The 13,767-nt window shown below is 36.0% G+C and overlaps 2 protein-coding genes across 5 annotated transcripts in view; both read left to right on the top strand.

The window, feature by feature from the left end:
- LOC111507026 (ras-related and estrogen-regulated growth inhibitor) overlaps window positions 1-6,022 on the top strand; it is a 155,448-nt gene extending 149,426 nt beyond the window's left edge. For both annotated transcript variants that reach the window (XM_074182963.1, XM_074182965.1), the window contains exon 6: window positions 2,498-6,022. In XM_074182963.1, the coding sequence (XP_074039064.1) occupies window positions 2,498-2,751 (254 nt within the window). In that variant the 3' untranslated portion in view covers window positions 2,752-6,022. The remainder of the gene's footprint in view (window positions 1-2,497) is intronic.
- Window positions 6,023-10,143: 4,121 nt separating this feature from the next.
- Window positions 10,144-13,767, top strand: part of LOC111507025 (aminopeptidase N) — a 70,949-nt gene continuing 67,325 nt past the window's right edge. The window contains exons 1-2 of one of the 3 annotated variants that reach the window (XM_023162251.2): window positions 13,438-13,456; window positions 13,516-13,640. The gene's annotated coding sequence lies outside the window, so the exon portion shown is untranslated. Of the gene's footprint in view, window positions 10,345-13,437; window positions 13,457-13,485; window positions 13,641-13,767 lie in introns of those variants that run through there. The other 2 variants (XM_023162252.2, XM_023162250.2) reach the window with 2 other exon arrangements.

The following is a 13,767-nucleotide window of genomic DNA, read 5'->3' as shown; positions in this document are numbered from 1 at the left end:
TACGGTACTTAGAGAGATGAAACAAAGGACACTGTTTTTTTTTTCAATTTAAAATTTCTATCAAGTGAACTATAAACTAAAAATCATGAAACAAGCCCATTGGCAATGTGCACAAGTCTATAACTCAGAGGCAAATCAGATTATAAATCATTTTCATTATGATAGTATCTCCATCGAGTTCAAATACTGAATACAGAAATATCGAAATATATGATTTTGTTATTGTTATATACTAGCTTGAAATCTATAAAGTATCTGCGGCATGTTTACGTGAAACCATTCTTGACATATTTATGATACACTTCGTTAAACCTATTTGTTGATGATGAAAAATACAATATTTTAAAATCCAGCATCTGAACCGCCTGAATGCTTCGCTATAAATACAGCTCAAAATTAATTCAAGCTGACGGTGATTTCTCCTGCAACCCGGTAATTCATTGTTATATTTTCAAAACTTAGATATTGCTCGAGCTAAATTAAGTGAACTACATCAAGCTGTCGAGTTTTCAAGGGTGAATATACAGGGTGATTCCTAACTACAGAACGAAATTTCAGAGGGTGATTCGTTAAGTCGCTTTGAGAAAAAAGTTCTCACGAACATATGGCCGTAGTTGCTTCGTTTTTGAGATTCAGGGCATTGAAGTTAAAAAAAAACTGTTTTTATGAAATATCATGAATATCCTCACACCGATTTGGTTGAAATTCGCTACAGTTGTTTAAAGTAATAAAGCGTTCGTTTAGCCCTAACTAGATTGAACTAGATAGAACTAGATTGATTAGGTCTTGTGGAGTTTCAGAGGGCACCACAGTTATCAATATTGGGGAAAAAAGTACACCACTAACTCAGGTGATATATTCAGAAGTGCTTCTCATACAATGTTTTGAAAATAACATTTTGAGTGTTTCATTTAAAAATAATCTATCAATTATAAGAAGTTTTGAAATTTGTTGTATCAAACCATACACCAACATTGATTGTTCAGAGTGAATAATACAATTTTCACGTTCTGAACGACTCAATTAGGTACGTCTATTGAACAGCCACTTCAAAATGATTTATTACTCCGCTGCTCAAGGGATTCCAAGGGAGACCATAGCTGTTTAACAAAATAATATATTTAAAACACATATAATTCAAACCTTTATCAAAAATGCATTCATAAGATCACCAGAGAAAGGTATGAAGCTTCAGAAAAAGTTAGTTCGGCAGTATCAAATTGAAATTACCCTGAAATGGAATGTTCAGAGTTGATGAATGCACCACCCTATCAAAATCCACTAATTGTGTATTTGGTTGCACTAATGTGTATGAATTAAGTAACAAGATATTGAAAAACATGAAAGAGGGATTAGTAGAACCTCTCACCAAAATAATAAACAAATGCTTTGAGACAGGTGTATATCCCGAGAAGCTAAAATTCAGTAAAATGAGATAGAAAACTACCGTCCTATCTCAATAATTCCAACTTTATCAAAACCCATTGAGGCTGCAATGAATAGTAGGATAATAGAATTTATGGATTCGAACGACTTGCTGTCAAAGTCCCAGGTGGATTCAGACAAAATTTATCTACATTGCATGCCATATCCGATCTGGTGCGAGCCACGGTGAATGCCTTTGAGAGAGGGGAAGCACTCACAGCCGTATTCTGTGACCTCTCGAAGGCATTCGATTGTGTGTCACACTCGACTCTACTCGATAAACTTCCGTACAATGGAATTAGGGGAAAATAGCTTATTAGATCGATTCTTACCTTTCCAAATGAAAGCAGGTTGTAGAACAAAGTAGTGTTAGATCTCCAGCAGTGAGTGTAACAGCAGGTGTGCCTCGAAGGTTAATCTTGGGACCCCTACAATTCCTGATATATGTTAATGATCTTCCACCGAATATGAACCCCCTCAACACGATTCAGTATGCCGACGATACTACTATCTGCAGCCAAGTTATGCTTGAATGTCAAAAAAACTGAAACAATTACGTTCACACTAAAAGAACTGAAGAACAGTCAAAAATCCATTAAGTTTTTGGGGGTAACACTGGATCAAAAACTTAATTGGAAAGAACACATCAAAGATCTCGCTATTGAAGTATCCAGCACTCTTTACCTGCTTCGTAGAATCAATGAATTTGTTCCCTCTTATGTTTCGAGAGCAGCTTACATGGGGTTATTTCAGCCTAAGCTGCCATAAGGATTGGTTTTTTGAGGACTTCCAACTGATTGGGAAAGAATTTTCATTCTACTAAATCGGCTATTAGAATCCTGGGAAGGGTAAAATGAACTGACAGCTGTAGACCTCTATTTAAAAAATTTAATTTATTAACCATTACGGCTCTATACATATCTCAATGTCTTGTCTATATCAAGACACAAAATAACACCCCTCAAGTTAATCGCAACTATGAATATTTGATAAGACATAGACACTAAAACAATACTTTTCCATAAGATGATTGTAATCCGCACTTTGTACATGTTTCAATCATTTTCCACAGGTAGACGTTGGACAGAGGAAGAGCTAGAAGAAGAAGACGAGACTGGAAGCAAAGAGAGCACTGCCTCCAGCACCAGTCCGGTGGAAACCCCTCCATTCCGAGAAAGGGCTTCAACAGATGGCCACATCCATCAGAAACCTTGGAGATGGCGGTATCCTCCCCCTAGTAGTAAAAGCGATCCAAGTTACCACTCCACCTCTGGAGCTGACAGAAGAATGAGCATTTCCATGAAGGGGAGCAACGCTAGTTATTAGTTTTTCTATTTGTATACCTTTGATTCCAAGCCCAGTTAGAATTTCCATATAAGATAAAATAACGGAACAAACTCAAGTCAAGTACAACTCATCAGTCAAGTTGCTCTCCCCTCAGATGATGATTTTTTGATTCCGAAATGAAGTGATAGATCCATGTTATTCATTGTCATATATCGACGCAAAAACTCCGGTTTGTTATGTTTAAACATGGTCAAATACTGCTCAGAATCATCAAGACGTTCGGTCAACAATGTGCTCGCGCGGCACTCAGTTTGAACAGAGCATTCTCATAGTCAAATGCTCATGCAATATAAAGCCAACACACGTTTTTTTGATATCTCTACAATGTCAGATTATTCACGCAACTTCACTTTTCGATCATTCAAAACGATTTCGTTATTTTTTTTATGTTTTCTGGTGTTACTGCCTCATATGGACCACTGCATTCTGCATCATCGGTGTCTCTAAGTAAACGTTTGAAGTCAGCAAACCAACGTTTAATTGTTGTTTCTGGTGAAGCAGATTCCTTACACCGCTTCTCAAGCCGTTGCTTTGCTTGAAAGGTGTTTTATCCAATCAAGAAAAGCAGTGTAAAATTGAAACACTCTTTCATCACAATAAATCACAATGGTCGTTTACACCAGGAAAAGGAATTTATCAGGCTTTCAACCTCCCGAAATCTTAAAAAGCAAACTAAACTTCTCTGAAGAGGTGAAATACCTTGGTACTATCCTCGACAGGAAGCTAGCATTGAACTCTCACTCTCACTCTTTCAAGTTGAAAGACACGCCAGATGAAGCCATTGTATGGCGAAACACGTGTTGCGTTTTTGTAAAACAATTTAGTGAAAATCTCACAATAAAGTGTTTTTGGAATACGTTAGTTATGGATTTTCATCAAGTATCGGCCGATTCCATCATACAACAAAACATAAATAAAACAGAACACAGAGTCAGATGCTACAAATGCAATACGCATATATACAGACGGCTCAAAAACCAAAGAAGGCTCAGGATGTGGAGTGTACTCCAGATCACTAAGCCTAAGGATTAAGCGGAGAATGGGAAAAATACTAGCGTGGTTCAAACAGAACTGGCTGGTATCTCAATTGACACAAAATAAATAACCAGGAAAGGAATTTCTGGCAAAAACATAACAATCTGCACTGATAGCAGAAAAACCCTATTAGCCTTGAACAGACAACGTGTTACCTCAGGGCTAGTACTAGGGTGTCACCAAGATTTAGCCAAAGCCTCGGTAGATAATAACATTATCCTGAGGTGGTTTAAAGAGCACAACAGGAGTAAAGGTAATCGCATTGCCGACTCGTTAGTCAAGGAAGCGGCTGGACTAAGAATTTTAGGACCAGTGGCACCTATGGCCTGATGATTTAGACAATTGCAGAACTAGCCAAACGTCACACCCTTGCTCAATCCCTAAAGAGATGGGATGGCATCAAAACATCTTACCAAGATCACCCTGGGCGATCCTGGAAAGCTAACGCTGAAGAAATATCTGGCGATGGCCTATAAAAATCTACGCTTAACGGTAGAATTTCTGACTGGCCACTGTCAACTAAGGAAACACCTCCATAATATAGGGCTAGTGGACACACCTCTAGGCATATTCTATGCGAATGTCCGGAGTTATCGTCAATAAGAGAGTGTGTGTTCGGCGAGTGTTGGCCTACACCTGCCGATCTCCTAGTGACCTGTCCACCTTCCTGGAAAGGACAGGATGGATGATGACCTAGGAGGACAACTCCCCGGGAGGATACCCACAGCCTAAATGCTGTGGGCCTAAGTGCTGTGGGCCTACACTCACCTTCCCTACTCTACAGATACAGAACTCAAACGTATGAGTAGAATATCATGAAACCATCTATGTGTTAGGTTCGAAACTTTTCAGCCCATGTAGTATATCTCTGTAATATGATTACTCAATATTCGATTATTCATTATTCAACACAAGACAGCGCTGTATTGACCTGTCATACGTCTCGTCAGCAGTGGAACTGTTTCCACCTGCCTGTTTGATGTTGAATCAGTTTGAATAGGAATGCTTTATTTTTGAAATATGGTTCCATCTGGTGTCTTACAGAGAGAAACAGACAGTAGGTCCTCATTCACGGTCGATATCAAAGCTTGTCCACAGTAGAATAATACAACCAGTAGGCTCGCTTACCACGTGATCCGCCCGAGTTGCCGGGGACCTTCAACCGCTCCTAGGATGAGATTCTCATCCAATGTGTTCAGTGCTGTAGTATCGAAGGATTCGACGGTACTATGGACATCCCATTAGTTATAATAAACGGTCTAAAACTGATATTGTGTTTAGTTTATTCGCTGTTGTTATTGTTTTTAGTTTTTTTAGTTGCTTATAAATAATTCACCACAAAATATTCTATAATAACCTTAAATTTCGTTTTTATTTGATCGCATGCCTATGGTAAAAAAACGAAATTGAATCCACAATTCGTTTCGAGGTCACCAAGAACTTTGTGAATTTATGAATGAAAGTAGTGGGAGTAGACTTACTGGTTAATTTTTACTATGGCTTGTCTTTGCAAAGGACCATTGTTTATCTTGGGTAAGCGAGATTTTCTCGTTCAAAAACAGTTGGTAATGGCGTGAATTGAATTGAAGAAAGAAGAGAAATCCTTAACAAATAAAACAAATACAATTAAAACTCTTTCAGAGAAACTTCCATTTTGGTAAATAAATTAAAACATGAGTGACACGAACAATTATTTATCCAGTGTATGTTATTCTAATTGGGCGATTAGGATGTCAGATTTTGGTGAAATGATGTATTCAAAAATTCCATAAGATTCATGCTTGATGCAACTTCACTATAGCATATACTCCTGCAGATCTCACAACTAAAATTTTTCATCGATGAAGTTGAAAGCTGTTTGTGTCACATAAAAAACTGTTAAATTAAATGATCATTTTCTGGGCGAGTTATAAACTAGCTCAGAAGATGACGTAGTGTGTCGAACCTGCTGTGTTGTGTAAATGGTGAATTATAATAATTGTCACCCTACTCATTCAATTAAAATAAATCTATATATATATCAGAAGCCAAAACTGTGAAATAGTTTCTTTGAAATTGAGCGTAGTGAAGTTGTAATATCGATATCATTGTAAATATTTCTCTCAAGAAAAAATTCAATGGAACCAGAAAAATTCTCCATCGAATTGTATTTTTTATGAGTTTTGTAATATTTTTTATTTGAGAAAGTTGTAATAAATGTACGTTCATTTTGTAACACTTTTTTTTCCTTCCTTCATCTATTCAACAAAATGCAACGCAACATTTTACTAAGGAAAAAGAAGTTGAAAAATAGTTATAATAACTTTTATTGGTCTCTAAAAATGTTTTTGGAACATACTCATTAAACGTATTCCATTTTATCCAATCATCCAAAAGTTGGTTGAAAAATGGGTTTCAACAATAACATAGAAAATATAGAACTGTCGATTTTGAGGTGATTTCATTTCACAAAAAGTTCTTTCGAAATGTTTTCTCCGTTTGAATACTTTCATAGTAATGTATTTATATTTTTTCCATATGTCTGTGAATTATTGATATTTCAAATAATAAAAAAAATTTCAGGCAGTATAATTTTACTATCACAGATATAAAATGTATCACAATTTCGGGATATATTTCCATAATTCCCGATTACTTCTGAAAAATCCTAATGAAAAAAAAAAGTGTTACATCAGTATCCCACCCAATAACAAGCAATATTAACTAGTTCGAACTTCCACTGTCTAATATAAGTAATTCGAATATGATTAGAAATCTCTGGAAAAACAACCACTACAAGGAAAAACTCCATCTTATGTGTAGAATTCAAGGCATTTCGTCGAATTAATAGAGGCAATCGAAGTCACGAAGCAAGATCAATCAATCAGTTTCGACGTGGAAAGCCTTCACACCAACGTTCTGTTGAAGAAGCACTTCAAATCATACAGAGAAAGCTATACAAAGTCGGGGACCTGAAAGATAGAACGATCTCACCTATAGAAGTAATCATAGACTTACTAGGATGCTCTGTACGGAACTGCTATTTCCAACTGAAGAACGAATTATTCACGCAAGGTTGAGGAACTGCCAATGGGATCGCCAGGTTCCACCAGTTATAGCCAATATATATGAAGTGGTTTGTAACTTTGGCCATTGAAGAAACCGAGAAGAAGCTCCGAGTCTGGATGACTCACGTTGACGACACCATCATAGTGTGGAACCATGAAAATTCCGAAGTAGACACCTTTCTGAAGCACATCAACAGCGTTGAACCTTCCATCACCTTCACAATGGAGAAGGAAGTCACACGGGACAGTGAATCACGAATACAACCACCATCAATCTACCAAAAGAGGTCATCAAGACTCCAATGAATCGAGCTTTCGGGCTCTATAATACGAAGGAAGGTCTCAAGAAGGAACTAGGCATTATCAAAAAAGATCTTCAACGGAATGGTTACTTCAAAGTGATGGTCCGAAACAGATTTTGACTAGAAGACAGCAAGAGCATAATAAGGAAGAGAAGCTGTCACAACCATTGCTCTTCCCTATGTCAAAGGATTCTCGAAAAAGATAAGAAGAATTGTGTCCAAGTACAGCATCAGAACCTGCTTCACCATCCGTAGAAGTCTCGCGAAAACCAGGCCACCAAACGCGGGCTGTGATCCCAATAATTGCATTTACCGGATTCCCCGTGAGTGCGGCATTTTCTATATCGGTGAAACGAAGAGGCCATTGAAAATCCACATTGCCGAGCACAAGAGTTCAAAGAATTTGCATTTATTTGTCCAACGACGCCGTCGGCCAAGCTAGCGTAGAGATACGCAACATATGGAAACCTAAAGTCAAGCGAAAAAACGCTCAACTCTCGCTCAACCAGTAAAGCGGAGAAAAGGAAGAGGGAAACCGTGCATGTGACCTATAAATAGTCATCTTTCAGGAGGAATAGTCCAGTCACCACCAGAAGACAATTGTTCAAAACGCCGTGAAGTAACTTGGTTTGAAAACTTTTTATTTCTATTTTCTTTTTAATTGTTCAATTTTGATTTTTTGCCTATTTTTGTTAAATTATAATTTCATTTTATGTTTTGTTGCTTAATATAATTGATATTTTTAGCTACTCATTTCAATTTACATTCAAATTATATCAGACAATGTAAGTCCAAACTATTAAAATTTACCATGAAATATTCTGTTCTGTCTGTTTAAAGTCTGTCATTGTCAACCACTTTCAAACAAACATCAAGCAACATATCCTTACTTATCGAGTACTCATATAAATTAATCAATTGCCATGCAATTACATAAGTCACCAATTGAAGAAATCAAAAACTATAGGTTTCCATATGTTGTATCTCTACGCAAGCTTGGCTGAATGCGTTGTTGGACAATATAAATGCGGCTTCTTTGAATTTTCTCCTTAACCAGTGTTCCTCCTTGTGGATGATTTCAGCTTGAGAACACTTGATGTTATGTTTATGAGTCCAAATATGCTCTGCTATTCCTGATTTGCTGGTTTCTCCTCGCTGTGTGTGTTTTTTGAGCTTGGCAATACGAACATTCAATAGCCTCTTAGTTTCACCGATGTAGGATTATCTGCACTCGCGGGATAATCCAGTAAACGCAATTCTTGGAATCGCAGTCTGCGTTTGGTGGCCTGTTTCTCGGGAGGCTGTTATGGATAGTGTTCCCAGATCTGAAGCAGGTTCTGATGTTATACTTGGACCCAATTCTTCTTATTCTTTTCAACAATCCTCTGATGTAGAGAAGTACAAGTACTGGTTGTGATGGCTTCTCTTCCTTGTGAGGCTCTTGCTGTCTTCTAGGCGAAGTCCGTTCCACCATCACTTTGGAGTAACCATTCCGCTCAATTATAGTACTCGGCAAGCACAACATATTAGATTACCTAATATTCCAACCTCAAATCTTGTCAAATACTCTCTTATATACAGTGGTTGTAAAATATATAATAATCTACCAATGGAGATAAGGACAAAAACTAAGAGCTCAACAATTTTTAAAAATGCATTGAAAACTACTCAGTGAGAAACCACACTACTGCGCTGGTGAATTTTTCAAGTATACATTTTAAATCGAATTCAATTGCAACACTAAAGTCATCTTGTGGTAATGTAATTACCCTAGTCTGATGTAGCATTTGATGATTCATTTATGCATTCATTCACCATTTTTTAACTAATTTGTTTTTTTTATAAGTCTTGTTTCAAATTATTTAGGTTTCAACTTCTGACTGGTTTATTATGTGTATATTTTCTAAAATACTGATATAAGATACGCTTTGTCAATAAGAGTTTTTGTTTTTCAGACAATAAAGAATGCTTATCTCTCTTTCTTTCTCTCTCTCTCTCTATTCATAATTTTCTTCCAGGCAGGTAACGGAATACGATTCATTTCTAAGCAGCTGTTCAAAATACACTTCTCCAGATATAAGAATATACGCTAGTATCTTTTGAACACATTTTTTTTCTTTCTTCTGTGTTGTTGGGTTTTGTATGTGTGAGCAAAGATATCATTGTATCTGTTGTTTTGTAAGATGTTCTAATATCATGTCTTTTCACAATTCGTCTTATTTCCTACACAAAAAGTGACTTTTGTTCACTATCTCTGCCTCATTTTACTTAGTCTAACACTATAGTCCAGTAAGTGACTTTGTAATAATTCTGCACCAATTCCTGTTCTGCTGAAGCGGTTGTCATTCTCAAAGAATACATCGGCCCTTCTTTCGATCGCCTCGATACTCTCAGGGTTTTCGTGGTGACTTGAAGATGATGACCTTTGGCTGACACTGATATTCGTTTTTATCAGGTAAATTCTCAGGATTCAAGAAAAATAGTATTTCTTACCCTGACTTTAAATCTTTCCAAAGCAACAGAACTCAGACTATTATTCTGTCATTATACTTATTTAAACACCCCGTATCTCAACCTAGCGATTATAAGTGTAATCATAGGATACTGTTTTGTAATGGTTGTGAAGGAATGCCTCAAAATGTGCCAATGTATTTAGGAAACACCCTGTACGATACGTGCTGAAACACATTTGATATATTTCATTCTGTATTGCATTACAAAAATTTCGTCCAAAACATCGGGTCATTGGTCCCACTGTGCTTTCACGTAAGAAAATATTTTTAGAAGTCTGTAGTATTTCTGGAAGGACGACTGTTAATGTGATTTGTTTAATTGAGCGCATAGCATGAAATTCGTTTTTCTGTATTTACGCAGAATTGAAAAAATAACATGTCAATATTGTCATAGACCTTTTAGTGTTTGTATAACAGATAGAAAAGATATTTCTCGTAAACACCTGTGAGTTTAATATCAAGAAGTGTGATAAATTTGTAGTAATATCTTGTTTTTCTACCAAAATAAACAAAAACATACTTGAAGTGTTGATATTTCTGAAATGTGGGGCAAGAGACCAATTCTTTTATGTTTTTGTTCCAACAGCAACAGGACCGTCTCGAGACAATCATGAAGATGAGGCAGCCAAAAATGAACTGTGAGTTTAAGAAGGAGAATATATAAAGAAATTAAAGGTAGGACATTTTTGTGGTTTTTTTTTTAATATTATGAATTTTTTTTTCTTAATCAAACTGTTTTTGTGGGATATCAGATTTCAAAAAGTGTTTCATGATGAATCAAAATTTGGAAAAAGGCTATTAGCTAAGCTAAATTGACTTTTCATATCGTATTTGTGAAGCACGAAGATATGTACTACTACATGGGCTGGAAAGTCTCGGGTGTAACACATAGATGGCGCCAGTGTTATTGCATCCACCACTTTTTCAGTCAGTACTAACCTACAAAAGAAAGCTGTTGAAATTTCATAAAATTCTACTCATAAGTTTGTGAGTTACTGTGCTAACATTGACACTACTTTTGTTATTTTCAAAATAATGGATCAACAATTTCGTGTTTTACTTTTACACTGCTTCTTGAAGTATAAAAATACCGTTCAAGTGAAGCAATGATTTAAAAAGTGTTATAAGGACTTTTCATATTGTATTTGTGAAGCACGAAGATATATACTACTACATGGGCTGGAAAATCTCGGGTCTAACACATAGATGGCGCCAGTTTTATTGCATCCACCGCTTTTTCAGTAAGTACTAACCTACAAAAGAAAGCTGTTGAAATTTCATAATATTCTACTCATAAGTTTGTGAGTTACTGTGCTAACATTGACACTACTTTTGTTATTTTCAAAATAATGGATCAACAATTTCGTGTTTTACTTTTACACTGCTTCTTGAAGGATAAAAATACCGTTCAAGTGAAGCAATTATTTAAAAAGTGTTATGAGGACTCCGTTCCATCAGAAACAACAATTAAACATTGGTTTGCCGACTTCAAACGTGGTCGTAGAGATACCGATGATGCAAAATGCTGTGAATGTCCAAATGAGGCAGTAACACCAGAAAACTTATTAAAATCCACGAAACCGTTTGGAATGATCGAAAAGTAAAGCTGCGTAAGTTAGTTGACATTGTGCTGATATCAAAAGAAAGTGTTGGCTTTATATCGCATGAGCATTTGACTATGAGAAACCTCTGTTCAAAGTAGATGCCGTGCGAGCTTAATGTTGACCAGAAACAACATCGTCTTGATGATTCTGAGCAGTGTTTGGCCATGACAAACCAAAACGTTTGTATCATATGTGACAATGGACGAAACATGGATTCATCACTCCACTCCAAAATCAAAACGATCATCATCTGAGTGGAGAGCTACTGGTGAACCTCATTCAAAGCCCCCGAAAGCACAACAATCAGCTGGCCTCCGTATTTTGGGTAGTGCGTGGTGTAATATTCCTCGACTGCCTTGAAAAGGAAAATACCATCAACAGTAAATATTATTTAGCATTATTGGAGTGTTAGAAAACCGAAATGTCACAAGTCAATGATGCTTTCCTACTGCAGAACTATAATAATAAAATAATAATAATAAATTGTCTTTATTTAATGTAGTGGAGATTTCCGTGAACTACTATTCTATATATCATCATAGGTCTCAATACAGTTACTAGTGTTCATTATAATTTTTTACAAATATTGATAGGTATCGTCTACAAATAGAAATAGCAGATTCTCGGAAACTTTGGAAATTCAGACTCCTTCATTCAGAAAAATCCCTTCGATATTGGAATACCAAAAATTTAGTAGATAGAGTGTTCTAAATAAAATGTATTGTGAAAATTCTGTTATTAATTTTCATCAAGCAACGGGTCGGAGTATTCATAATCAGAGAAATAGTTGATTTACAGTTCAACAGTATTTGAGTATCCCATTGACAATTTAAATCAAAGAAATAAGCATAAATCGATTAATTTCATAAGTTTCTACCTACTTCCATTGTCTAATATAATACAAATTTATTTGAAATCCCTGAAAGAACTAAAAAAGAAGAAGTAAAAAAGAATAGCAGAAAATAACAATTATATTAAGCAAACAAGCCCTAAAATTAAATTACAGTGAAATAAAATACAAGAAAAAAATTAAACAGATAAACAAAAAATGAAAAATAAAAAATCAAGAGATTCCAAGTCAAGTTACTTCACGACGTTTCGTATCCACAATCTTTTTCGGGTGATGACTGGACTAATAATTCCTCCGAGAGATGACTATTTATGGGTCATTCGAGTAATTTCACTCATCTCCTCTTTCTGCTTCACCGGTTTAGCGGGGGATGACTGTTTGGAGGGACTTGGTCATTTTTCGCTTGACTATGGGTTTCCATATATTGCGTATCTCTACGCTAGCTTGGCTGAATACATCGATGAACAACATGTATGCGGCTTCTTTGAATTTCCTTCTAAACCAGTGTTCCTCCTAAACCAGTGTTCCTCCTGTGTATGATCTCAGCTTGGGACCACTCGATGTTATGTTGATGGGTCCAAACATTCTCTGCTATTCTTGATTTGCTGGTTTTCCCTCGCTGGCCTTCCCTCTATCGATTTATCTTGATTGTAAGGGGTTAAATACCCTAAAAACAGCAAGAAATAAATATCCCTCTTCCCTTGATATTCCCTCCAGTTCGTTTTTGTACTGCCAGCATAAGAAATATGTAAACACCTCCATGAGTGACTGATTATTTAGTGATGCCTTTTTATCAATATGCATTTTTCAATAAATTCGATTCGATTTGATTTTTAATTATTAAAGCAGAGTTTGGAAAGCTTTTCTAGACTTTTCAGCGATCTTTAGCTCCGAGATTGTATTCATGATCTTCAAAAAGATGAATATTATAATCAATACAATTATAAAAATCTTCGTATAATATCAGAATGAAAAAACCTATTTTCGTACGTTCGCTAATGAGATATTTCTAACTGCTTTGGATTGTACTGTCAACAAGTGAATCGTGGCTGAAATAAAATTTAAAAATTTTGTTTTCCATGTTAATTAAAGTGGTCGACTTTTAGAAATTATTCATCTTCATTTTAATTTTAAATAATTGGCCTTGAATTACATCGTCTCGAGTAAACGCACATTCATATCAGTTGTGGTATTCAGGTGGCCAATAATATCCGTTCATACTCCTTTTATTTCAGTTGTTACGGGATGAAATTGTCCAAAAAGTCGCCTCGTCAGACGTACGGTTTTTCTTTTCACCCCGTAGAATTTTTCATAAGACGGTACGAACGAACAGGTATCTATGGAACGTAGAACGAATAAGCTTACACATTTCTTTTATTTCCTCCACCGTAGGTAGATAATTTTCATGCGGGAATTTTAAGAATCGTAGATAACCTAACAATTGTTGAACGATAATGAGTCCGGTATTTGTTATTTAAGTGATTGTTACAGTGCTGTTTGTACGTCAAGCGAAATAGGTAAGACTTGGAAATTAGTTTTTATAATGAGCGCGAAACTACTGAATTCATGTTTTGCCGGGAATTCTACAATAGTACGTGATATTCAAGACGTTTTGATAGCACACAATCAGGTCACCTTGGGGTT

This window comes from Leptinotarsa decemlineata, unplaced genomic scaffold (assembly GCF_025532065.1).
Source record: "Leptinotarsa decemlineata unplaced genomic scaffold, Ldec_3_MD MMD2_tig00026330_RagTag_RagTag, whole genome shotgun sequence".
Classification (NCBI taxonomy): domain Eukaryota; kingdom Metazoa; phylum Arthropoda; class Insecta; order Coleoptera; family Chrysomelidae; genus Leptinotarsa; species Leptinotarsa decemlineata.
This window is presented reverse-complemented; position numbering and strand designations above follow the sequence as displayed.